The sequence below is a fragment of the Eurosta solidaginis genome, chromosome 3 (genome assembly GCF_040869045.1).
Source record: "Eurosta solidaginis isolate ZX-2024a chromosome 3, ASM4086904v1, whole genome shotgun sequence".
Taxonomy (NCBI): Eukaryota; Metazoa; Arthropoda; class Insecta; order Diptera; family Tephritidae; genus Eurosta; species Eurosta solidaginis.
In genome coordinates this window covers 1,737,333-1,763,987 of record NC_090321.1, presented here as the reverse complement: position 1 = coordinate 1,763,987, position 26,655 = coordinate 1,737,333, and the positions used below count along the sequence as shown (strand labels likewise).

At 36.3% G+C, this 26,655-nt stretch overlaps 1 protein-coding gene and 2 non-coding genes across 10 annotated transcripts in view; all 3 read right to left on the bottom strand.

Annotated features, from left to right (window-relative positions):
* Positions 1 to 26,655, bottom strand: part of Pu (GTP cyclohydrolase punch) — a 93,808-nt gene that overhangs the window by 12,466 nt on the left and 54,687 nt on the right. For all 8 annotated transcript variants that reach the window (XM_067770257.1, XM_067770256.1, XM_067770249.1 and 5 more), the window contains one exon: positions 22,218 to 22,427. In XM_067770257.1, the coding sequence (XP_067626358.1) occupies positions 22,218 to 22,427 (210 nt within the window). The remainder of the gene's footprint in view (positions 1 to 22,217; positions 22,428 to 26,655) is intronic.
* TRNAW-CCA (transfer RNA tryptophan (anticodon CCA)) lies at positions 148 to 219 on the bottom strand. The gene has a single exon. It is a non-coding gene; the product is annotated as a tRNA-Trp (tRNA).
* Positions 7,292 to 7,363, bottom strand: TRNAW-CCA (transfer RNA tryptophan (anticodon CCA)). Its single transcript has one exon. It is a non-coding gene; the product is annotated as a tRNA-Trp (tRNA).

The following is a 26,655-nucleotide window of genomic DNA, read 5'->3' as shown; positions in this document are numbered from 1 at the left end:
AACATTCAACCGACCTGATATCTAAAATAAAATAATAATAGTATAAAGGAAGTAAAAATGAATTTAAAGGTGGTCATATTTCTTATTTTAATAAATTTTTAATAATTGATTAAAAAAAAAAGAAACTGTAAAAAAGGAAGTTATTTTTGACCCCGACGTGATTTGAACACGCAACCTTCTGATCTGGAGTCAGACGCGCTACCGTTGCGCCACGGAGTCTCATACTTACTGTAGCGCAAACTACCTATTCGAGCTTAAGCATTGTGGTATTAGATAAAAGCTCATTGCAAGAGTAAATCAAGGAAAACAAGCTTTTACACTTCAATTAAAGTTTAGATGAGTTTATGAGAGGGCAAGTGGAATTTAAGAGAGCATAAATTTTAAAACTTAAAAGTAAAGAGTATATGAGATGGTTGTAAACTTAGCTGAATAATACGTGTTGGCGGGTGCTCGACGTACATACAGACATACATACACTGTTTTTATTGTCAACATATTTCTGCCATACTTGTACAGAAAATCTAGCTGTACATTAGGCTGTTTCATTTTCAGTAAAAATATTATATTTTTGTGTCCAAGCTAAAAATTTAATTTTTTGCATAAAAAAATTAAGGATACCAAGTGGAATTTTATAATGAAATTCGAAGAGAGCATTCTTAAGCGTATCGTCTGATAAAAAAGAGAACAATTGTTAAAATGCAAGAATTTGCAAGTTATGTACTGCTAAAGTGTGTGAGGTCCGTCTACTTGATTTCACTGTCAAATATGCATTCCTAGGCTTGGGACTATTGATACTGAGGTCAAAACGCGTCTCCTGATCACTCTCCTGACATTTTTGGCCACGTATTTGTACTCGACCGCTGGCAGACTGGCTGAATCTACCATTAGATATGTAAAACATAAAAGACATTCCATTGTCCCAGTTCTCACCCGTAACCTTGCTTCGTAACGGTAACTATACAGTTTGATATATGTATTTCGGTCGTCGGACCTGGTTGACACACTACCCATTTTGTAGGGCACTTATTAGCTCCCAAACCCACTATTTCTAAAATTTTTAAAGATATAATAGTTAGCGTCTCGGAGAGACGAAACCACTCGTGTCCAGCGCTCGCCAGGTCAATGCTCCAGCTATTAGGGGCGGCAGAGTTGCCAGATGTCGAGGCAGCATTTAAGCTGGGTCCTATAAACTGCTAGTATTTGCCAAGAGGACGGAGTTATTCTATAACGTATGTCCTGGCACCTGATTGGTGTTCGTCCGTTTGGTCGTCAAACAAATTCTGGTAACACTAAGGACACATTCAGTCCCAACCTAACCTAACGAGCTAAAGTCAGTTACTGAACTAATGTGAAATAATACACTAAAATGCTCAAACACGTGACCTTAAATTCAAAACTTTAATATTGGGACAGTGGTCCCCATTAAACGGATTCTTTAAACGCTGAAGAAGCAAGACACCTGAGATTGGCTTAGAGATTTGGTTGAAGTAATCTTTACTTACTTATTAATTAGGACTTAACCGTTTGAACGGTTAAACGTACGGGAAAAGAAATAAATCAAAGCGTTTACGTAAGAGCTGCGTAGGTCCTGTTAGTGTTAGAAGCAGCGCAGGGACATTCTAAAAAATATTGGTAGACGAAATATGAAAACATCGGCAGAAGTTGATAGATTTTTTTTTTCAGGAATATATAAAACTACTTACTTTCAGACCTTTTACTCGATTTTCGAATTTTTTACATACAAATAGCCATAATTTGTTTTAAATACAAAACAAGTTATTTATCGTAGAAGAAATAAATAAGGGATCGCCGTGGTGTGGTGTTAGCATTCTTGCTTACCACACCGAGGTCCTGAGTCTAAAGCCCGGGGAAAAAAACATCAAAATAGTTTAGAAAAAGGTTTTCTGAGCGGGGCTGCTAACAGGTAGTATTTTGTTAAGACCTTATATTTGGTTTTGCCATGAAAAGCTTTTCAGACGATCAAAATAATATGACGCTGATTGGAAGAGAAGCTCGGCTTATATCTCTTAGGTGGTACATCGCTCCAAATATATATTTTGTAATCAATAAAGCATATTGAACGTAAGTTATACCTTGAACAAATATGCAAATCAGTTTCTTAAGTGTAAAAAATAAAAACTCTATCAAATTTTTAATTTCTATAGCAGGTTGAAACATTAATATGATTAAAACAAAAACAAAAGCGATCGAGATGACTTTACGTTGTGGCTAGGATCATAATTTTATTTATTTACCTTATGATAACAATATTTGTCTTCTCTTCTTTGCAACAATCGCCCTCAGCAGTTTCTAACGACTTGTTAGTTTTGCATGAGAATATACGTAGTCTAAGACAAAACTTTGATGTATTCCTTAGTAATATCGATGCTTTGAAACAAGTGATTATAGAATTCCTCATTATAATTTTTACGCAAATGCAAACGATAACTACAGTGGTGGAGGTGTTGGAGCTTTTGTGCGCGATACTTATGATTTTAACTTAGTAAATAAGAGCCTAAAAAGTGCGGATATGTTACAGCTATCCTTGAACATCAGGGGTGAGCAATTTGTTTTCCTGGGAGTATATAGGCTACAGTCTTTTCCTATTGCTTTATTTCTTGATGAATATTCCAGTTTCGTGGTGAATGAAAAAGCTGCAAATTTATTTATTTTAGGTGATTTCAATTTAGACCTTTTGCATGACTGCTATTCTACTGATAGCTATCTGGCATTAATGGTTTGACACCGTATATTAATGAACCCACAAGATTGATGTCAGCTACCTGCACTGACCATGTTTTTTGCCGCTACAAAGCCTTAGTTAAAATTGTACCAGTCTTAATATGGATTTGCAAGTAACTGATCACACGATGCCCGGTTTACTGATAAAAGGACCTGTTTTCGGCAAACCAAAGGTTAACTATGCTCATCAATCTTGTGTGAAAGTTAATTTTACCATGCTAAACCAAATACTACGCTTCGAAACTTGGTCGAATGTCTTAGCTGAAAATGGAATATCGGTTGCTTACACTATATTTATAGAAACATTAAAAACACACATTCATAACTGTTCGAATACTGTAACCGTTCGAAAGCAAAACTTGAGACTGAAGCCTTGGATTACGCGGGATCTTTTACAGATAATAAAGCTGAAAAACAAACTATGAAGAAAGTGTGCTAAACATCCCAGAAACAGAAGGCTTCGTACAAGGTACAATAAATTGTGTAACCGTACAAATAAGGTCATTCGTTTGACGAGGGACAACTTCTTTCGAGGCAAGTTTAATTCAGCTCTTGGCAATACTAGAAAGGAATGGGGCGTTGTCAACAATTTTCTAAATGGAAACGGTATGGAAGGCAATGGGCCAGTTGTATTACGTGCTGGAAATCAATTGATTACAGATTCAGTAGAGGTAGCAAATAAATTTAACCAACACTACAACGGTTGATAATTCAATATCAAGAGGCTGTGATTGCCAATTTGCGGAACGTCTGCCATCGTTGCATGATGTTTCAAATAGTTTCTTTTTTAACCCCATCTCAAGCTTCGAAATTATAAAAATTATTAAAACTCTGAAAAACTCTAGATCGTGCGGTGACGATAGTATTTCCAATATATTGATAAAAAAGATATCTCTCAGTATAGTTGATATATTGAAACATTTATTCAACACCAGTATTACACAGGGCGTATTTCCTGATGGTCTGAAATGTGCAATTGTAATTCCTATTTTCAAAAAGGGGGATAAAAGGGACGTAAATAATTACAGACCGATTTGAAAGGGCGGTCAAAAACAGAATTGTAGACTTTCTAAATAACCTAAATTTTTTTAGTGATAAGCAGTTTGGTTTTCGCTCCGGACGTTCGACAGAAGACGCTTGTCTGGACTTTTGCACGAATGTATACAAAGTTCTAGATGGAAAAAGAAGCTGTGCTGGTCTCTTTGTCCATATAATAAAAGCTTTCGATATGGTCGATAGAGACATACTCTTGAATAAGCTATATCTTACAGGTTTCCGTGGTTTTATGCATAAATATTTTACTTCGTATCTTTCAAATAGACTACATAAAGTGAAGATAGAAAGCAACTACAGTAGCTTGCAGCTCGTTAATCTCGGAGTTCCGCAAGGTTCTGTTCTTGGACCAATACTATTCCTGATCTATATTAACTCAATCTTTGACCTTCCGCTGAAAGGCAAAACCACTGCTTTTGCAGACGACCTTGCCATTGCGTACAGTACAATAAGTTACTTTGACTTGATTTGTGATTTAGATTTGCTGAGAGCTTGGTTTGCTTCGCACAAATTGCTTGTAAGTAATAAAACTAAGCTTATGTATTTTAGTCATGTTATCAAAGAATTGCCAAGTTGTGATGTGATCTTTCATTCTGCTGGATGCCCTCTACTCAATCTACATCATATAGCATGCACTCTAAATGTCGCGAAAAGTTCTTTTGACTGCAGCACTAATTGCAGTGAGAGTTGCTTTCGGGTAGGTGTTGTCGAAAATTTTAAATATCTGGAAATAATAATCGACAATCGTTTGAGCTGGTCTGATCACCTTAAGATTTTGAAACAATATTTCCTCTATACAACTCGTCACTTCGATCGTCTTAAAAAATGGTGCTCTATGTTCACCCTAAAAACGGTTTATTATGGCATATTCCACTCTAAACTTCAATACGGCATTACATGCTGGGGTGGCGCCTCGGCTAATAAACTATCACCAGTTATTACAATCCAAAAGGGAGTCATGAGGAGAATCTGCAGTACAAACTACAGATCCCATTCTATGCCACTTTTCAGAAAACTAGATATACTTCCGTGTCGTCCGTCACCTGTATTTATATAAAGTCCTGAAATCTTCTTTATAAGGTCAGGCTATTTGGAAAGCTTTGCTTCGGAGGCTTACAACTTGCGCAGAAATCTACTACCGACTGTGCAAATTCCACATTCTAGGACGACACACTATAGAAGTTTTTACACATACACATCGTGCAAAGTTTTCAACTCCCTCCCTGCCACTATACAGGTTATAAGGAACAGTAACTTCTTTCAAAAAAATTAAGCTATATCTTCTCAGTTATGATCATTTTGAAATAGAAACGCTGTTGAGAACGTTATTATAACCATATTTACTCTAAATTACTGCTATTACTTTCAAATTAATTACGCTAACAACTTAATAACTTTAACATATCGTTTAAATTTTAATTTATATTATTACTTATTTACACCCCACACGTATAAAATATATACATATTTATAAGAAATGGCATTTAGTACTATGTTAAATCTTAACATAAACAAGTAAGGACGGGGCTGTGCCGAAGACTTCATACCTTTCATGAATGGGGCTGAACAATAATCTTATCCCATTCGTAATTTCCAAATAATGCGCTGTATAAGATAAAAAATATATAGTGAACAGATGTACATGCCTAAACGATTTTAAAATAAATATAAAAAAATGGTAAAGAACCCCCTTATCTGAACGATCGGTTGTATATAGCTCCGATCGAAATGGTTTTTACAGGAAATCGTCTATGATATATTAGAATAAATATCTCTAAGGCTAACGTTTTTATATTGGAAATTAAGGGAGAAATTGCCAAAAATCTTTCGGTTCTATGGGATATATACTATATATGGCTCCGATCAAAGTGATATTTTCAGAAAATCTTCTACGATATATTAAAATATACACCACCGAGTTTCACGTTTATACTTTCTAAATTAAGGGAGAAATGGCCAAAAATCTTTCTATCAGAACGATCGGTTGTATATGATATAACTATATATAGGTCCGATCAAAGCGCTTTTTTTAAGATATCTTCTATGATATACAGGAATATATTTCACCGAGTTTCACGTATATACTTTCTAAATTGCGGCAGGAATGACCAAAATCGTCTTAACTGAACGATCGGTTGTATGGGAGACATATGTTATAGTGGTCCGATCCTACCGGATCCGACAAATGTCTAATATAATACAAAAATACATCCTTGTGCCAAATTTCATTGAGATATCTCAAAATTTGAGGGACTAGTTTGCGTTCAAACAGCAGACGGACGGACAGACGGACATGGCTATATCAACTCAGTTCGTCGCCCTGATCAATTCGGTATACTTAATGGTGAGTCTATCTTCTATATTTCTCAACGTTACAAACATCGGACCAAAGTTAATATACCATTTCATGTTCATGAAAGGTATAAAAATGTCATGTACTTTTCTTATACTACATACTAAAATTTTTTTAAATCAATTTTTAATAAGTGAGCATGAAGAAAATGTTCAATAAAATGAAAAAAAATATATATATATATATCTTGAAATATTGATAGCTTTGTGTGCCTTGGTGGTCGAAGTGGTAGAAAACAAAATTTAGCTAAAAAGCTCGTAGATCTACAAATAAAGCGGTAAAGTCAGAGCACTGGGTAGAGTCTAAACAGTGGGGAGCAAAATTAAGAGCTTGAATCCTTAATGCGGCAGTTACTCACGAACGTACGTACCAAAAACGTGTCAGCTGACACGACTTATCTTATGAGTGTGCAATGTAAACGAAAACTCACCGACGTGCAACATCCGTAGGTACGTAGTCCGGAACGTAGAAATCAAAACAATTCTGATTTTTTACGTAAGAACGTGTCAGCTGATCGCTCACTCACTAGACAGAGTTGCCTAGTAAACTTTTGTGCGCTAATTTTTGACCGTTTGCAGTTTTATGCAAAAACACCTAATTAATGTTTGAAAAATTGTGAAAATAATTCGAAATAATTATGTAAAAGTGCAGATTATAAATATGCAATCTATTTATATTTATTTTATATTAATTCCAGCCTTTTACAACATAAAAAATTAAAATGGAAAAAGTTGATGTTTCCATAAGCATGCATGCAAACTGGTCAATGGCAACAGTGCTTTGCTCTAAACAATACACACACAAATATGTTATGTACATGTACACAGACGCACACATTGATTTCCACGGTGTTGAGGGTTCGGTCAAACGTGTTTCGTACGACAAACGTTCTACGTACGGCACACGTCGGTGGATAACTGCCGCTTAACTTTGGAAAAGATTACAGAGAGCGATACTGTTTAAGAGAGAAAATAAGGGAAATTATTTAAAAGTCTCTTCATGAGCATGCATAAAAAAGCCAAACAAACAAACAAACATATTTTTATTAAAAAATCAATACTTTAACTTATCAATAGCAAATACAAAATAGGATACATTTGATTTAATAAAAGAGGAAAAAATTATATTGGAAAAATGTACCCATGACCCCGACGTGATTTGAACACGCAACCTTCTGATCTGGAGTCAGACGCGCTACCGTTGCGCCACGGAGTCATATTCGTTTACGTTGGCAAAATCGCTTTAAGAACATTACAATGGATATTAGACTGACAATTTTAACCGAAATATCTGTGACCACAAAAGTTTAGCCAAGGTTTGCTTAATAACGGAGACACGAACCCCTGTCAACTCCCCAAACGAAAAATAGTACTCCTCTAATTTCTTCTGGACCGTGTTGTTTAGTTTTTTTTTTAAACTATATTTATGTTATTATTGCTTAAGACTGATGATGGACAACCACATCTAGGGAAACATATTTTCATGTTACTTTTCGCGAGACTTGAATATCTTATTTGTGTTAAGTGATTTCTTTATAAATGGTTACAAAAGCAACAACAAATTAAGTTTATGTATGTTTGTTTAATGGTGTGTTCAGTTTATACTTATATTTAAGAATTCATGAGCTTAACACCGGCTTATAATAATTGAATTTCAAAAAAAAAAAAAAAATTTGGTTGTTTGTATGCGACATCTACTACATTCAGTTTTTAAATTTTGATTTCCTCATATCCTATTTAGAAAATTTGCTGTAGTGGTATCTAAAGCATTGTTTATACTATGTACATGTAAATTTGCCCAGTTACAGGCTTAATAGCGCATTACTGATACTTAGCATAGACTTGACTTGACTTGGCGTAAACTTGGCAACTTAGCCACGATTATACCCCACTTAGCGCATACAATCTGGCATCATAATCAGCTGTCATTTTATTGTGAAATATTTGCTACAAAAAGTGGTGGTTTTTAAACAAAGTTAATTGTGAGTACTACAATTAATTCATGGGTGTAAAAATTAATAAATAAAATAAAAATAAATGTCAATTTGTATGACAAAATGTCAAAATGAAATAGAAACAAACAAATGGCATCTCAAAATGTAAACGTCACTTAGAACTTACACAGAAAATCTAAATTCAACAGACTTCTAAGTCAAGTTGAGTGTTGCTAAGTTTTAAGTAATCAGTAACATGCACTGTTCATTTAACAGAACTTTAAGTGACAGTTCTCAAGTCAAGTCAAGTCTATGCTAAGTTTCAGTAATGGGCCCTTTAGTCTATTTCCAGAAGCGAATATTCCGAATTTACATTTCTCCATTTATTCTTAAAAATCGGCTTGTACCTATGTATATTTTTATAACGATCGGAGTAGATTTTACTGGCAGGATTTTGTGGAAGAATTTGGTATCTATTTAAAAAAAGAAACCTGAAATTCCAAATTTGATTGCTCAGATTGCACTGTATTTTTTGCAAAAAAAAAATGTAAACATGAGAAATCAACAAACATTTTGTACGTTTATGGTATAAAAATGTAAACTTAAACTGGTTCAAACGCCAGATGCTTTAATCTGTTCTAAATTATTATGAGCATTTTTTTTCTGAAACCAGTTTGATTATTTTTTCGTTTTTCCTCTGGAAATTGCGATCTTGCTAAGTTTGGTTTGAAATCTTATTTTTATTTTGTTTTTGTATCTTTTATTTTTATTTTCATTATTACATGCTTTCAATGTATGTATGCAGGTTGTAATAAAGGTTATAATTAAGTAAACTTGTTAAACATGTAGATCTTTGATTTTAGTGTTTAATATAAAATGAAAGTTCTTTACCTTCAAAATTTAACAAAAAACTAAATAAATAAGAAAATTAACAAATTGAGAAAATTGGTCAAATAATGAAAAAACCATTGCATGGTAGTACAGTTTATCACATATTTGAAGTTGTCAAGATATGAAAAAAATTTAAAATTTTTCAAAAGTATCGGTACCAGATCTCTTTATAATCGACTATTCGATTAGTCGATTAGCAAAAATTGCTTGGTAAAATATTCGATTATCACTAATCGACTAGTTGTTTGCTTTCGATTAATAACAGATTCGACTATTCGAATCGTTTTTTCCATATAATATTAAATAGGTTCTGTTATTTGTAAAGATGTTGCCGCCGGTGGGTTGGGGGGCCGTGGCAGGTATGCTTGTCGTAAGACCTAACCTAACCTAAGAGGCGACTAAAATACTCAAATGGTTCAAGGGGTTGAGTCATCATCATTAATTGGCGCTTAACATCCTAACCAATTTTGGCCGTTTCGTAACAAGTCACGTCATCTATCCCAGTGGAGATCTTCTTCTTCCTCTGTTTCCAAACTGCGGTTTCGAATGAAAAACTTTCTTGGTCGGAGCGTCTTCGTTCACTCGCAAAACATGACTTAGCCAGCAATGCCTTTGGGTTTTTATTCGCCGCAATATCGTTATATCTGCCCAAAGCTCATCACTTGACCTCTCCAACATCACAAGTGCCATCTTATCTTCTCTCGGAACCGTCCATGATTTCGAGCCATACATCAGGACAGGTATGGTGAGCGACTTATGAAGCGTGATTTTTGTTCGTCTAGATAGGACTTTACTTTTAAATTACCTACCCTGTCCAAAGTAGAACTTGTTGGAAAGAGTTATCAGTTTGATTTCTAAGCTGACATTGTTTTTGCTGTTAATGCTGGTTCCCAAATAGACGAAATCCTCCATAGTATCGAATGTATAACCGCCAGGAGTGACGTGGCTGACAAGGCGCGAATGCACCGATTAATTTTTGGATGACAGCAAGTACTTCGTCATGTTCTCATTTACCGCAAGACCCACTTTTTTTTGTTTCTTTATTTAATCCCGAGCGGGCAGAATGGTTTGCTTCTGCTGCTAGAATAATTTTCTCCAGCATTATGTTAAAGAAATCGCACGAAAGGGAGTCGCCTTGTATGAAGCCACGCTTGACGTTTTGACATAGCACCATACAAGCAGCTTATTTTCGCGTTGTCAAATGCTGCAGGGTTGCAGTGGGTTCTTTCCCACAACAAACCCAACACTTTGGCTCGGAATTTCATATGCCCACTGTAGTATCGCTCTTCTGCCTTATGCTGTCCATCGTGCTTCGCGCATGTCGGCGTTTGCCTTGACAAGAACATCAACCAATCGAAACAGCAGGGCATCGGCACCTTCTCCTAAAAGGGTTCGGACATTTCGGGTAAACGTCCTCAAATCATGGTCTTTAAAATCGTAGTACGCTAAACGTTTGTCGTGGCCGGAATCAGAAAAAGGAGTAATCATCCGAGGATTATTATATCGTTTCATTGGAAAGCGTGTTGACGTGGCAGGCCTCAAGCCTAGTGAACAGCCCACGAACGGGATTGGTATTTTATTAAGACAGGCATACCTTCCGCGGGTATATTCTAAGCACCCATAACCCGCAGGGTTCACTTTTACTTTGTGGAAAACTATGACAACCACAATTACAAGGTATAACCGTTTTTCACATTATTGAAGATTTTCCGCAATGAAAAAATTTTTCAATTGCACATATACATATGCATATATTTATATTTTTTCTCAAACAAAAACTAATATGAGAATTTTATTTTATATATTTTTCGATTTCCTTTTGTTTTTACTTCCTTCAGGGATCTAGTATTTAGAAAGGCCATTTACAACATGTGGAATCTTGTGACAGCTACTTACTTCCTAATCTTGGTGGGCTTTAATTGTTCTCTACCTTAATAGTTTTGTTTTTGCTACTAGCCAATTCAGACCTGTACCGATTCTAAGAACAACTTTCGAAAATTCTTGCCCCCAATATGTATCAGAAATAGTATATTGTATATTTATTGTATATGTACTAGTAAGGCGGTACGTCGTTGTACAGAAAAGTTTGCATTATTCTCTTGACCTTAATTTAGTAACAAAAAGAGTGGTTCGGGTAGGGTTTTACTGCATTATCAATATTGTTTGTGGATACAAAAGCACGTAATATCCAAAACGCTTCCCAGATACAAATACTAAGACCTTATTTTATGTTTTTATTTTTATTTATCACCAGAGTTCACTAATTACACCACATAGAAAAAAATACACCATACACAATTCCTTTCCATACATTTTGTTTTCCTTTCATTTCCTTTCCTTTCATTTCATTTCTTTTCCTTTCCTTTTCTTTTACTTCCTTTCCTTCCCTTCCCTTACTTTTCTTTTCTTTTCTTTTCTTTTCTTTTCTTTTCTTTTCTTTTCCTCTCTTTTCTTTTCGTTTCTTTCATTTTCTTTCTTTTCTTTTATTTTATTTTCTTTTCTTTTCTTTTCTTTTCTTTTATTTTATTTTCTTTTCTTTTTATTATTTTTCTTTCCTTTCCTTTATCTTCCTTGCCTTTTCATTACTTCCATTTCGTTTCCTATTCTTTCCTTTCCTTTTCTTTACTTTCATTTCGTTTCCTTTTCTTTCTTTTCCTTTTCTATTATTTCCTTTGCATTCATTTCCTTTCCATTCCATTCACCGCCTTTTTCTTTCTTTCCTTTCCATTCCTTTTTTAATAAAAAAAATAATTAAATATAAGCAAACATTTTCTCTTAATTACGGCAAATAAAGTGATCTGAATGCTATATATTCTAAAATTGGCAAAGTTTATATATGTTTAAATATTTAACTTGAATTTTCTAAAAGATTTTCGTAATATGGCCATTAGTGATGTTTGTATGATTGTGCTAATTTGGACGATCAGCTGTTAGTTGCGCTACTTGTTAAAGTTTAAGGGTCAATTAATGGTGACTTATCCATAACCAGATAAAACAGCTGATCGAACCAACCTTATGGAAATCAATTTAATCGATTAATGGTGCCATACCCTAACGCTAAAGCCATAACAATATCATAGACTTTCTTCTTGATTTTTCGCCATATCCATAACCTAAAAATATTTCAGTTGGTGAATTTATGAACTTTTTGTATATTTTATTTTTTGTTTTGGATACGTTTTGACTAAGAGACTTATTGTAGGTGGAATATGGCTGTAATTTTTTACGTTTTCCTCATTTTTATGAAAATGTCAGCTGTTTAAGGTTATGCCACCATTAATCGATCACAATGGAGATGGTTATGGAGGGAAGTTTAATTGGGCCTTTACAATGCTTTTACTTGTGCTCAGACAAAGGCAAATTCAGTACCAGGTGTTGTTATCTCAACAGCTGATTGCTTTTTCGTGATTTTTTTCAATACAACGCCTTGTATGCCAGTTAGTCGAAATCAATGCAAATTTTCTTTTGACACCCGAGTACAGAACAAACTTCTGATTGTTCCATCAAAAGAGCATCAGCCAGGTTCGTCAAATTAAGCAGAAAAGCCCTATGATTTCTTATTGGGTATTATAGGGTTCCATTTCATCAATTAAATAAACATAAGTATATTAACGGAGCCTGCCGGATCAATATCCAGCAAGACTGCCAACACAGCTAAAAGTTCCCTAAACCTTTGGGAAGTGGAGATATTTTAAACCAATGTAATTATCAAAAGAGTATAGAAGGCATAAGAGGTACAACAAAAGGGTTTTAAGAAACGAACTAAAAAGTTGAGTACTCTTTGAGAAATACCAAATTGAATCCGACAGAGCGCACACACAGAATTAAAGAGAAAAAAGAGGCGCAGAGTCCCCCTTTGGACTTTTCAACTGGAATGTTTATTTTGAAGTTGCTCTGCGCTTTTCCTGCTGTAAGCTGCCTGCAAGGTTCCTGAGCAATGAAATCTGTTAGTACATTTTGTTATTTTCATTTCCAACCACTTGTTGTGTATCCTTTGAATATGGATGGGGGAAATGAAAAAAGCAATACTAATACATTAACGTTGTTGTTGTATTTCAGTTGTTTAAGTTACAGTTATTGCTAACGCATTGCTGATACTAGTTATGTTAAATGAAAAAAATACGAGGATTTGTCCATCAATGTGAAATAAGAAATCAAAAAAAAAAAGGAAAGGATTTCATAAATATCACCGAAAGAATTTTTTAGGGCAGCATTCACCGAGGACCGAGATATGTAGGCTGGTTTTGAGCTAAAAACTAAGATAGGGCATTTCGCAGCCGAATTTAGATATGAGGTGCCCTTTAAACAAATTTCAGATAGGGTAGAAAACGCGAGACAGACGGAAATTCAATGGATGGAGGACTTTTATGGGACCAAATGCTCACGATGAAAAAGGAATTGATAAAGCCGTTTCCGTCCTTTCATCCGCAGTAACGTTAGAGTTTCAGTAAATTCTTAGATATCTTATTAAAGATTTCATGTGAACTCCTTGGCATCCATCGCTCATCATTTAAAATGACTAAAATCGGACGATAACCACGCCCACTTTTATAAGATATTAGAAAACATAACGATAACCTAATCTCAAGTATGAATTGAAATAACGAACCCTTTTTAAATGTTTTTTTTTTTTTTTGATATTTTAAAGAAAGGGCGTGGCACCACCCACTTCCAACATAATAAATTTTACAAACACTTACTTAATTGGCGCCTAACCGTTTAAACGGTTATGGCCGTCCAAAAAGGCGCGCCAGTCGCCGTCCTTCTCTCTGCCAACCGGCGCCGATTGGTCACACCAAGGGAGTTTAAATAGTTTTTCACCTGGTCCTTCTATTGGAATGCTTCTTCCTCTGCTTCCATACGTTCCGATACGGTTTCGATAGAAATCATACGCTTAACATGGCCAGCCAGCGCAGCCGCTGCGTTTTAATTCGCTGTACTATGTTGATGTCATGTCTGCGTATAGCTCGTACAGCTCATCGCTAAATCTTCTTGGGTACTCGCCATCGCCAACGCGTAGAGGTCCATAAATCTTCGAAGAACTTTTCTCTCGAACACTCCCAGGGCCAATTCATCTGAACTTTACTTTTCAATTGCCTACCTAGTCCAAAGTATCATTTATTGGCAAGAGTGATGCTTCGCTGGATTTCAGAGCTGATGTTGTTGCTAGTGTTGATGCTGGTTCCCAAATAAACGAAGTCTTTTACTATTTCGAAATTATGGCTGTCAACATTAGCGTGGTTGCCAAGGCGCATATGCGCTGACTCTTTGCTCGATGACAGCAGGTACTTCGTTTTGTCCTTATTCACCATCAAATTCTACAAATATTGTCCATAAATCAGGAACTGTTTGCTCTCTATTTCGTGTAGTTGGTGTAAAAATAATAAATGTTTCATACCCATGAAGAAGCTAATAAATTTGTGCGCGGTCAAAAACTTAGCAGTGTAACAAATTGTTAATAAAATTTTGATATAACTTTTATTTAATAGTGGTTTAATTTTTTTTACATTGGGTGTTGGGTAGTATTTAAATTTGTATTTGGTTGCATCACCCATGTTCTTTAGAACTGCAGCACACCGACGAGGATTGAGTCAACAAGTTGTTGGCATCTTTCAACCGAAATCGACTCCCATGCGCTTTTTGCAGCTTCCGTATGCGTAGTGTATTCGATGTTGGCTACCGTTAGGCTGCTGATCGCTTGACATTAACCCACACATTTTCAATGGGGATTATATCTGGTGACTGTGTCGGCCATTGCATAACGTTGATCTGGCTTTCCTCAAACCATGGTTTTGCTACTTTGCTCCATGCATTACGGTTTTTGTTGTATACTTCTGAGGATATGCGGTATTAGGTGGCCGTCTTACATAGTATTTATACACTTTACTACGCACTACTAAGATTTTGACTGACTCATAAGCCGTTGCAACTTATATTTCATACAAATTTAACCACCCTTAAATTAAATTAAATGAGCTATAAGCACTACTAACAATTTTCCCGTAACTGTAATAAAAAACAAGTAAGGACAGGAATGTCTCCGGCTGTGCCGAAGACCACATAACTTTCATGAATGGCGGTAACCAATAATCTGATGAAATTTCAAAAATTCGTAAAATCTGAACCATGGGATATATATTATATATACGACCTTTTCAGGCAACAATGTATGTCTTACACAATTACAAGCATGCTGTGAAATTCCATGGTTTTGGTTGTGAAAATGAGGAAGAAATGGCGTTATTTGAACAATCTGTTGTATGGGATATACATTATATATATACGACCGATTTTAATAATTTTCAGACAACAATGTATGCCTAAAACGTACGCATCCTGTGAAATTTCAAGCTTTTAAAATGAGGAAGCAAATATGAAAAGCCAGATCATTGCGGTATACTTATTGGTGGGTCTATCTCTTCTCCTTTAAGGCCTTACAATTTGGGATTCGTACCATTTCATTTTCATGAAAGTTATAAAAAATATCCTTGAAAAAAATATTCCTATATAAATTATATTTCATTTATAAGGTTGAATTATAACAGGGATTGGAATAAACGTAAAACTTTCGGAAATGGGCATGGACTGCTAATTTTTTGCAGAATCGTGTATATCTGGATAAAATTCCCTTTATATGGAAAAAATTTCACATATAAATTAGCAAAATCATTTAATAACCCCGCCTACTTTTAGTAATACTTAATGTGTGACAGCTGAGCATATAATATTCGGTTGCACCCGAACTTAAACTCAGTACTCATCTAATACTAATCAAAAATTTTAACGGCACGTTCCGAATTAAATTCCCTCTGCGAGGATTTAAGTTCTTCTATAAGTCGTGGCCCATTGCCGTCAAGATACTTCATCCCATAACAACCTCGTCAACAACCGTTACTGACTTCCTTAAGCATATTCTTTCATCCATTTGATTTAACCATCTATTTAATTATATATTCTCAGCTCCACGTCCTTGTTATTGCCGTTTTATATGTATTTTCTTATTATTTTTCATCTTTATGAATGAATGGATGTACATATGTATTTATGTATGTATGTAAGCAAACTAACTGATTTTATTCAAAGTAAATGTGGCGTAAAGTACTTCGCTGATTGTTTGACCGACCAACCAACTTATGGATGTCAAGCTGTCAATGTCAACTCAAGTTTAAGGCAAAAATAGTAAGTTTCAACAAAGGCTCAGTTAATGGGTTCGTTGAATGGGTTTGTGAATGTTGAAATAATGGAAAGTTGTGGGACCTTGATAGATGTTGTGAAAGGTGCAGAAAAATGTTGATAAAAGCAAAAACACTTAAGACTTTTATGTCAGCTTATTTATTGGCTATAACCGACCGGAGCTTCCTTATACAATCGCATAACATGACAGCCAACGAGCCTTTGGGCTTTGTGCGTTGAACTGTGTTCATTTCTTGTTCATTTCTGCGTACAGCTCATACAGCTCCTCTTACATGCGTACATACTTACACCCTTCATTGTTAAATGACAAGGCTGTAATAGACGAAAAACGCGGTAAAGCTTTATAAAGCGGGATACTTGCGAGCAATGGATTCTTTTTAGCATTTTACCTTGATTACGCAAAAGTATGCCCTGCGGTCCAAGAAAGCGCACTGACCTTCATTGTACATTAGAACACTATTCAGTGCGATACACTTTTTATTTATTTATTTATTTACTTGTATGTCTATTATACAGCAGATACTTAAGAATATAGTACAACTAATGTAAATTAAGTATTACTTAAAAAATAGGTTTTTAGTTTGAACTGTATAACAGATTTAATATACGTAAAATCTAAATCCAGAAAATTTGAGAAATAGTTGTAATCACACATAATTCTATTCAAGGCAGCGTTAGCGCCATAGACTGTTCTGTTAAGTCCAACACGAAAAACAACAAAATTCCGTAAATATCTGCAGGGCACATTAAAGTTAACTAGCTGAAGTAAGGAAGAACAATCTATCCTGCCAGAAACAAGATCAATAATAAATGTAAGCGATAACAGGTTCTCCTATCGGATAACGGTACCAAACTAATTAATCGACAACGAGCAACGTACGACGGAATCGGTTCAGTAAAGTTAAGAGAGCGTAAAGCAAAACGAACAAAGCACTTTTGGACTTTCTCCAGACGATTTATGTGGACTGATTGGTATGGTCTCCAAATGACAGCTGCGTATTCCAGTTTAGAACGGACAAAGGCCGAGTACAAAAGCTTATAGGTATATGGGTCTGAAAAATTAGAAGAGTGGCGTTTCACAAAGGCAAGTGTTCCAAAAGAATTTGTAATTATGTAGTTTAAATGAGTAGTAAAATTTAGTTTACTATCAAAATACACGCCAAGATCTTTAATTTCATTAACCTCAGAAAGGCACGTGTCCGCCAACCAACAGCAAGTATTCAAAGGCTTGACCATTTTAGAGTAAGTTACTTTGAAATACTTGTTAATATTTATATAAAGCCTGTTCAAAGCGCAATAATCTAAGAATTTATTAAGTTCACTTTGAAGCGCCGATGAATCACGCGAGTCTCTTATTTCAGAATATATTTTAAGATCATCGGCATATAAGAGAAATCTAGACGAGTTGAAACAAAAAGAAACACCATTAATAAACAAGATGAATAATAAAGGACCTAATATGCTACCTTGAGGTACACCAGATGTAGCAATGAATGGATTCGAGAATTCCCCATCTATAGCAACCATGCAATTCCTGTTATGTAAATAAGATTTTATCCATTTGAGGATACTGGAATGAAAACCCAGGAATGCAAATTTCTCAATGAGGATTACGTGAGAAATTTTGTCAAACGCCTTAGAAAAATCAGTATAAATCGTATCAAGCTGAAGAACATTACGAAAGCACGAATGGCAATCCTCAGTAAAGACTGAAAGATTTGTAACTGTCGAGCGTGCTGCCACAAATCCATGCTGGTTTGCGCAAATTATATATTTCACATGAAAATAAAGTTTCTCTTTTACAATGCATTCAAATAGCTTGGCAACAGACGACAACTTCGATATAGGCCTATAATTTAAAATATCATTTTTATTTCCACTTTTAAAAATAGGGGTAATATAAGTGCTTTTCCAATCATCAATGAAAACCCCTGAAGCTAGGGACAGATTAAAAATAAGCATGAGAGATTTTACCAGCGAGGTCCAATTTTTCAAAAATTTCATGGAAAGCCCTCAACATCGGTCTGCGAAGAGTCTTTGACGCTCTTTAAACCTTCGATGACATCCACTTCAGATAATACCAAAGATCCAAAATCAATAGAAGAACACGGTTTATCGTTGAGGCTAACACGTAACGCATCTAGGTCGTTTACAGTCAAGTCCTCATCCGATACAAAGTTCGATGAAAAGAAGTTCGCAAATAGATTGGCAGCCTCACTGATCGATGAAGCTGAGACATTGTTGTAGTACACTGTTTTGGGAATACTCGATACATTTTTTCTAGACTTAACATTTCGATAATCAAACAAGTCAGGGTGTATAGTTTAGCATAAGGTTTTTTTCCTCCATTTATGACTCCCCAGACGTAGAAGAATGGCTGAAGAAAAATGTATCCATAAATTTTCTTGTTATAAATACACTTTACAAGTAAAATAGCATTCATATGAAGCTATTGCTCCCAAAGATATTGCCTATTGCATTGGTGTAAGGTCCCTTATAACTCTTTAATATATCAAAGTGAGCGTGGCCCTTTAAAAAAAGTTGATTTTAACATATGAGTGCGGTGCCACGCCCATATTTGAAAATATGAAAAAAATTAAATTTAAGCTTAGTATTTCAATATACTCATGATATTTAGTTGTTGTTACTACATTATTTACTGAACAATCACGTTTTTGGTTTTTCCCAAATTTTTATATGTATGGGCGTGGGCGTGGTTATCGTCCGATTTCTCTCAAATCATATTGCGATGGGAGATGAGTGTCAAGGAACCAAAGTTTTAATAAGATATCTCAAAATTTACTTAAGTTATCGTGCTCAGTGGCGGCCGCCGTTGTGTGGTGGTAGCGTGTTCCGCCTACCACACCGAAGATCCTGAGTTCACGCCCCGGGCAAAGCAACATCAAAATTTTAGAAACAAGGTTTTTCAATTAGAAGAAAATGTTTCTAAGCGGGGTCGCCCCTCGGCAGTGTTTGGCAAGCGCTCCGAGTATATTTCTGCCATGAATAGGTCTCAGTGAAAACTCATCTGCTTACAGATGTCGTTAGGAGTCGGCATAACACAAGTATGTCCCGTTCCGCCAATTTTTAGGAAAAATTAAAAGGAGCACGATGCAGATTGGAAGAGGAGCTCGGTCTGAAATCTCTTCGGAGGTTATCGCGCCTTACATTTTTATCGTACTCACAGAGGGAAAGACGGAAATGGCTAAATTTATTCTCCGCCCCCAGAAGAGCAATTGAGCTCCAAAGATGTCAATCATACGTTAAGGGTCTTTCGAAATGATGTATACTTTTCTCCGAGAACGAAAATCGACACTGATCATGGCACAACGCCGAAACCGGTTTGTATCAAAACCAAATTTGACAAGGGATCCACCCTGTCGGAAAATCAACAAAACAAAATAAGTCTTGCGAAATCAACTTTCATTTCCATTTAGACCTATTTTTATATTCTTGAAAGGACAAAGCGGTAAGTTTATTAAAAATGCAGGTTCTTTGGCAATGACTTCGCGTTTTCGTGCACCACTCATCTACGTATAAATATCTCGGTTTTATTTATACGTAACAATTTTGTTGCGATTTGACATCTCATCAACCAGTTTCACATGGATGAGTCAAGTTAAGCTGCAGCCTGCCCAGCTGAGTTGGTAGAGAAACATGCAAATTGCGAATAATTGCATAAACACGTAACCAGATATTAATGTCAATAATTTTAACATATTCTGAGGAATAAGATGAGATTAGCAAATAAAATGTCTTTCGCTGCTTCTACCGAAACCCAGGAGTAATTCACTGTACACTCTAAAATCATGAATGACTCAGCTAATGCTGTTGTGTTAAACAGAAAATGTTTAAATAATGCTGAATAAAAATCATGACGTCATAGTAGGCAGGGAGGTCCCGATCAAATTTCCCATGCCTATAGCCTTAGGATGGTATTAATGGTAAAGCTAGGAAATAATATGACTGTATGAAAGTGTGTTAGTTATACTTACCTAATTATTTGGGATAACAATTCTGAACAGGCATTTGTTGTTACCTTAGAAGCTAATTAAGTAGCCTTGTCATTCATAACATTCATAAAAAAACTTGATTGACAGCTTCTGTAAGAGAGTTCTTATATAAGCAGCACATTCTCTTTCCATCTAGAACTCGGTATCCACATCATAAATAAAAATAAAATAAAAAAATTTTAAGCACTTCCTTTATATAAATGGACAAAAATGTCTCCTTATATATAGACATATTCTTTGATTTTTAAAATTTGACTTAGAAATTGCAAAAATATTTATGAGAATTAAAAATATAAAAGTGGAGCGCATATTACTTGGATTGGAAAGTTGGTAGGAAAGGAGATATTATTAGTCAATAAATTGTGCTCCACCTTTATATTTTTACTTCTCATAAATATGTTTGCAATTTTTATGTCAAAATTTAAAAATCAAAGTTTAGCAAGAATATGTGTTTATATAAGGAGACATTTTTCGCTGATTTTTGTCCATTTATATATAGGAAGTGCTTAAAATTTTTTTATTTTATTTTTATTTTGTCCTTTTCTTACATTTTCTCGGTGTCTTAACCTATCTGTTAAGTTTTACGCATGTAGCTTAATGAGAACTTACATAAAAATCAATCCCAAAATTCCCTCCGTTCCGTTTGATTTTTCTAAATATCTCAGTCCGCGCGCCCCATAGCAAAACTTTTTGTATTGTGTCATCGGTTGTCATCGACCTCTGAATTAAACTCTAAATTTTTAGCCTCTAGCTCATCGAGAAGTTACTTAAAACCCGGTTTCAAATTTTCAAATTATTATCTAATTTTTTCGATACGTGCGCCACTTAACGGAATTTTTTTCTCCTTTTGTTCCTTTGTTACGGTGTCTTAACGTGTCTCTGAGGTTTCATGCTTGTAGCTCAATGAGAAGTTACTTTAAAATCGATCTTAAAACACCAAATTTCCAAATTCTTATCTAAATATTTCGATCCCTGCGCCACCTAACGGAATTTTTTTCTCCGTTTCTTAAATTTTCTCGGCGTCTTATCCTATCTGTGACGTTTCACGCTTGTAGTTCAATCAGAACTTACATAAAAATCAATCACAAAATTCCCTCCGTTTCGTACGATTTTCTAAATATCTCATCCCGTGCGCCCCCTAGCGAATCTTTTTGTATTGTGTCATCGGTTGTCATCGACCTCTGAATTAAACTCTAAACTTTTAGCCTCTAGCTCATCGAGAAGTTACTTAAAACCCGGTTTCAAATTTTCAAATTCTTATCTAATTATTTCGATCCGTGCGCCACCTAAAATATTTTTTTCCTTTTGTTGTATTGTCACAGTGTTCTAAACTATGTGTAAAGTTTCACGTTTGTAGCTCAATGAGAAGTTACTTAAAAATCGATTGCATGATTTGTATGAAAAGCGGACAAACATTCAACCGACCTAATATAAAGGAAGTAAAAAACGCTCAAGAAATTGTGTTTTTCCACTTCTATCTCAATAGAAAGGTCGCAACTTAAATTTTTTGTTGACAAGAACATATCTCAGACATTCCCAGTGGAATAAAAATTGGCAGCCGAGTCATTTCTTTCAAGTTGAAAACTTATTTGACCAAGCAAAACTTTCTAATATAAAATTCTTAATTTGAATAATAGAAAAATGTTACTGTTGCATAAAAATGAAATGTTTTTGAAATCTGCAATAAACTAGTGGACAGAAGAGATAAAAGGTGGAAGAAACAACTAAATTAGAGCAGTAAAATAAATAAAATAAAATAAATCTGGTTCCGTTGGAAATTTAGGTGCACGAGCATGGCTTCAGATGCATATCAACATTGGACTATCTCTCAACATCCTGATAGGTGTAAATATTTTCGGAATCAAGGCTACACAAAAAAAAAACAAACGAGTCTGATTTCTCCTGCTCTTTGTGTATTTCTGCCTAATTCGACAACTTTTTAACTCCCTTCCCTCCTCTTTGACATATTTCTTACAATAAGCTCATATAAAAATGAAATAATAATAAAAACGCATCTGAGTTATTTTCGTGCACTTACCTTCCAAATTTTGATCGTAACCCTTCGTAAAGAACAGCATAGCCTTTGCAGCACGTTCGGGTGTTTTTAGCAAGCCCTGACGATCAGGATTCTCACCAAGTCCACTTAATAAGAGACGATATGAGCGTGACAATTCGGGCAAGAGTGCTTCACGTGTTGGTGGTTTGTGGTCCAGTTCGAGGTCATGATGGAATGTACAATTTTCATGGCCTGCAAAAGAAGTCGGTTAAGTATAACGAACATAAGTAAAATGTATTGGAAATATTGTTAAGAGAGCGCATAGCAATAAAAGAAATGCTTAAAATTAATACACTTTGCGGGCCGCATAACAATAAACTGCATACCAAAATTCGATCTAGATTGATTAAAAACTAAATGTACACCGTTCTCGAACTTCTGGGACTCCCGAGCCATTTTTTCATCCCGAAATCCCGGGACTACATATTGTCACGGATATTACCATCACTAAGTTATCCCATCACTAAGGCGATGCTAAGGCCATGCCAAGCAGTATTTACGTTAATAATCAAATCAAGTATACACATATATAAGGCAGCCCAGAGAGATGTCACACACAGATGCATTTACTTATACGCCTATGTGCGCGCGAGAGACTGTAAACTACAAACATTCACATCAATAATTCAATCTTTATGTATCTACATAAGCGAATAAATAATTGCGTCTACACATATGTACGTATACGAGCAGCGGAGCGGCAATGCACAAACACATGCATATATCTTATGTCAGTGGTCACAAGAGAGGGCAATAATTTGTGCACGTAGTTGTGGCTGGCGATTTTGTAGCCGAAACAACTAGTAAGTTCTGGAAATCGAAGAGCCTAGAAGTATGCAGCGTAAACTATAAAAGCGGGGCAAGCGAGTAAGAAGTAATTCAGTTTGAGTTGAGCTATCAATCCGTTTGCTTAAGCACGCGATCTGGCGGCCAATAGTAGAGTTTAATTTGAGTTATTAATCAGTTTGGTTATTAAGCCAGCGAGTAGCAAAGTATAAGTGTTATTGTGAAGTACTTTAATAAAGGCCATTTTTCTATCATTCAATATTGGAGTTATTTATTCAACAGTTTAGTGATTCGAACTTAGCAGAGGATTGCATATAAGAGGATTTGCAGCAAATTCGTTACAATTGGTGTCAGAAGAGGAATTGTTGAATAAATTCCAGAAGACAACAAGGATATGGCAAAGTTCAGTGAATTAAAGATCCAGCAACTGAAGAAGGAGTTGGAGAGCCGTGGATTGAATACAAGCGGCGTTAAACTCGAACTTCAGGCACGGCTACGAGAGGCAATGGAAGCAGAAGGAATTGATGTGGAAGAGTATGTCTTTCACCTTGATGGCGAGGAGACAACAAAAATTGAAGAGAAAAACGAAACATCGCAGACGGTTACCAGCACAGACTTGAACATGATTTTGGCTGCAATATCTGCTCAAACATCGACAGTGGCTTCTCAACTGGAATCGCAAAAGACAGATATAACATCTCAACTGGCATCTCAACTAGAAGAACAGAAAACGTATATGTCATCACAGATGGAATCCCAAGAGACACGAATAACATCGAAGATTGAAGCACAAGAAACACGTATTTCAGAAATGTCGACACAAATTTCTTCACAACTGGAATCGCAGGAAACCCGTATAACATCAAAAATGGAAGAACAAGAGGAGCGCTTATCATTGCAGGTGGCACAAATGTCTTCACAGTTAGAAGCACAGGAAGCAAGGGTAACATCAAAGCTTGAAGCGCAGGATGCAAAAATCGCTCAATTTCAGGCAGAAGTCGATGATTTGAAGGGTCGTATGGAGCAGTTACAATTAAATCGTACAGCAGTTTCAGCGAGTAATCCAAAGGTAAAAACACCATCCTTTGACGGTTCTGTTCCTTTCCAGGTCTTTAAGCTACAGTTTGAGAAGACCGCAGCAGTGTACAACTGGAATGCGGAAGATAAAGTTGCTGCACTGTTCGTGGCATTGAAAGGGCCTGCAGCGGAAATCTTACAGACGATTCCAGAGTACGAACGGAACAGTTATGAAACATCGATGGCTGCTGTAGAACGACGTTATGGAAGCGAGCATAGGAAACAGATATTCCAAATTGAGTTGCAAAACCGCTACCAAAAAGCAAATGAGACATTGCAGGAGTTTGCTTCAGATATTGAAAGATTGGCTCATCTTGCAAATGCGGACGCACCCGTGGAATACACTGAAAGGGTAAAAGTCCAGAGCTTCATAAATGGCATACGAGATGTGGAAACGAAGCGGGCTACATATGCGAATCCAAAACTAACATTTGCTGAAACGGTATCCCATGCATTGACCCAGGAAATGGCGTCATTATTGAGTAAACCAGCATACAAAGCTCATCGTGTGGAAGTAGAAAGGCCGGAGTGGGTAGATACAATTTTGGAAGCTCTGAAGGGATCACAACAGAAAAATGCCGGAGTTATGAAATGTTTCAAGTGCGGTAACCCAGGTCACATTGCACGTCATTGCAGTAGCAATTCCAATAGTTCCAACAATGTGGGTGGCCGTAAACGCAGAGCTGAAGGAGACGAGCAAATCTCAAAATCCACTCAATCGTTAAACTAAAGCGAGTCAGCCGCAAGGGGCGACAGCTGGCTCCCTCAATTGAATGCCCCATAATCTCTATCTCGCAAATTGGAAGAAGGTCAAGCAATCTTACTGTTGGAGGACATGTGGACGGAAAGGAACGGTTACTGACTGTAGATACGGGTGCATCTCATTCCATCATTCGAGCGGATTTAGTCAACAAGAAGATAAGACCATTGCTTGGAGCAAGATTACGTACAGCCACGGGAGAGGACACCCAGGTAATTGGAGAAGTAGAATGTGAAGTAGCAATTGGGAACGTCACGGTACTTCACAATTTTATAGTGGCAGGTATTGTTGATGAAATCATAATTGGAGTGGACTTCTTAATCAACCAAGGCATCAAGATCGATATGCAAAGCAAGACGATGCGATATAAGAACATGGATGTGCCACTTAATTTCGGCTACGAGAGAGGCTACAGCAGTAAACGAGTGCTGGTGGAAGAGAGTCAGCAAATACCACCAAAATCAGAAGCAGTCATCTGGGCAAAGGTAGATGGAGATTGTGGGACAAACAAATTGTGGGTTGTCGAAGCAGCAAATAAATCAGCACTGAACATACTTGTAGGAAAAACCCTGGCTATGACAAAACAAGATGGACGTATTCCAGTAAGAGTACTCAATGAGTTCAAGTCACCATTCAATTTGACCAAAGGAGCTATTTTGGGAAGATGCCAAGAGGCCGAAGTAGTTATTAACTGTGAACAGCTCCAGGAATACGTTTCATCTAGTAATACTGATCTTTCAAATGATATCACGGCATGGACGCATGGGCTAGAGGACCCCTATCAGAGTAAGGCAAAATAACTGCTCCTAAAGTACGCGAACATATTTGACCAGGATGATTCTAAACCAGGCCGCACCAACGTTCTGAAACACCAAATTGACACTGGAGATGCGAGGCCGATCCGTCAAGCTCCACGTAGTGTTCCACTGGCGAAGCGGGAAGTTGTGAGTCAAATCATTCAAGAAATGAGCGACAGCGGCGTCATCGAACCATCAGCTAGTCCATGGAGCTCACCGGTAGTACTTGTAAAAAAGAAGGATGGAAAAATGAGGTTTTGCGTGGACTACCGGAAGTTGAATGACGTAACGAAAAAGGATAGCTACCCATTGCCAAGAATTGACGACACTCTGGACTCGCTATCTGGTACGAAATGGTTTTCCACGCTGGACTTGAAAAGCGGCTACTGGCAAGTGGAGGTGAAGGAGGAAGATAAAGAGAAAACAGCCTTCAGTGTCGGTGATGGTCTTTGGCAATTTACAGTGATGCCTTTTGGACTTTGTAATGCACCAGCTACTTTTGAGAGACTCATGGACCAGGTACTGAAAGGACTACATTGGAAAACACGCTTGGTGTACCTGGACGACATCATCGTATTGGGCAAGAACTTTGATGAACATCTTAAGAACTTGGAGGAAGTTTTCCAGAGAATAGCTGGCGCTGGTCTGAAGTTAAGTCCCAAAAAGTGGGCGCTGTTTAAAAAGGAAGTCAATTATTTGGGTCACAAGGTAACGACAGAGGGCATCTGCACTGCGAACGAAAAAATAGAGGCTGTAAAGGATTGGCCAAGACCACAGAACCTACATGAACTGAGAAGTTTTCTTGGGCTATGCACATATTACCGCCGATTTGTACCAAATTTTTCCAGCGTAGCCCATAGCCTCCATGAGCTTACAAGAAAAAACAAAGCTTTTGAATGGAAGAAGGAGCAAGAAGTGGCTTTCCAAACATTTAAGGAGCGTTTGTGCACTGCCCCAATGTTAGCATATCCGATTCCAGGAGCAAAATTTATTCTGGATA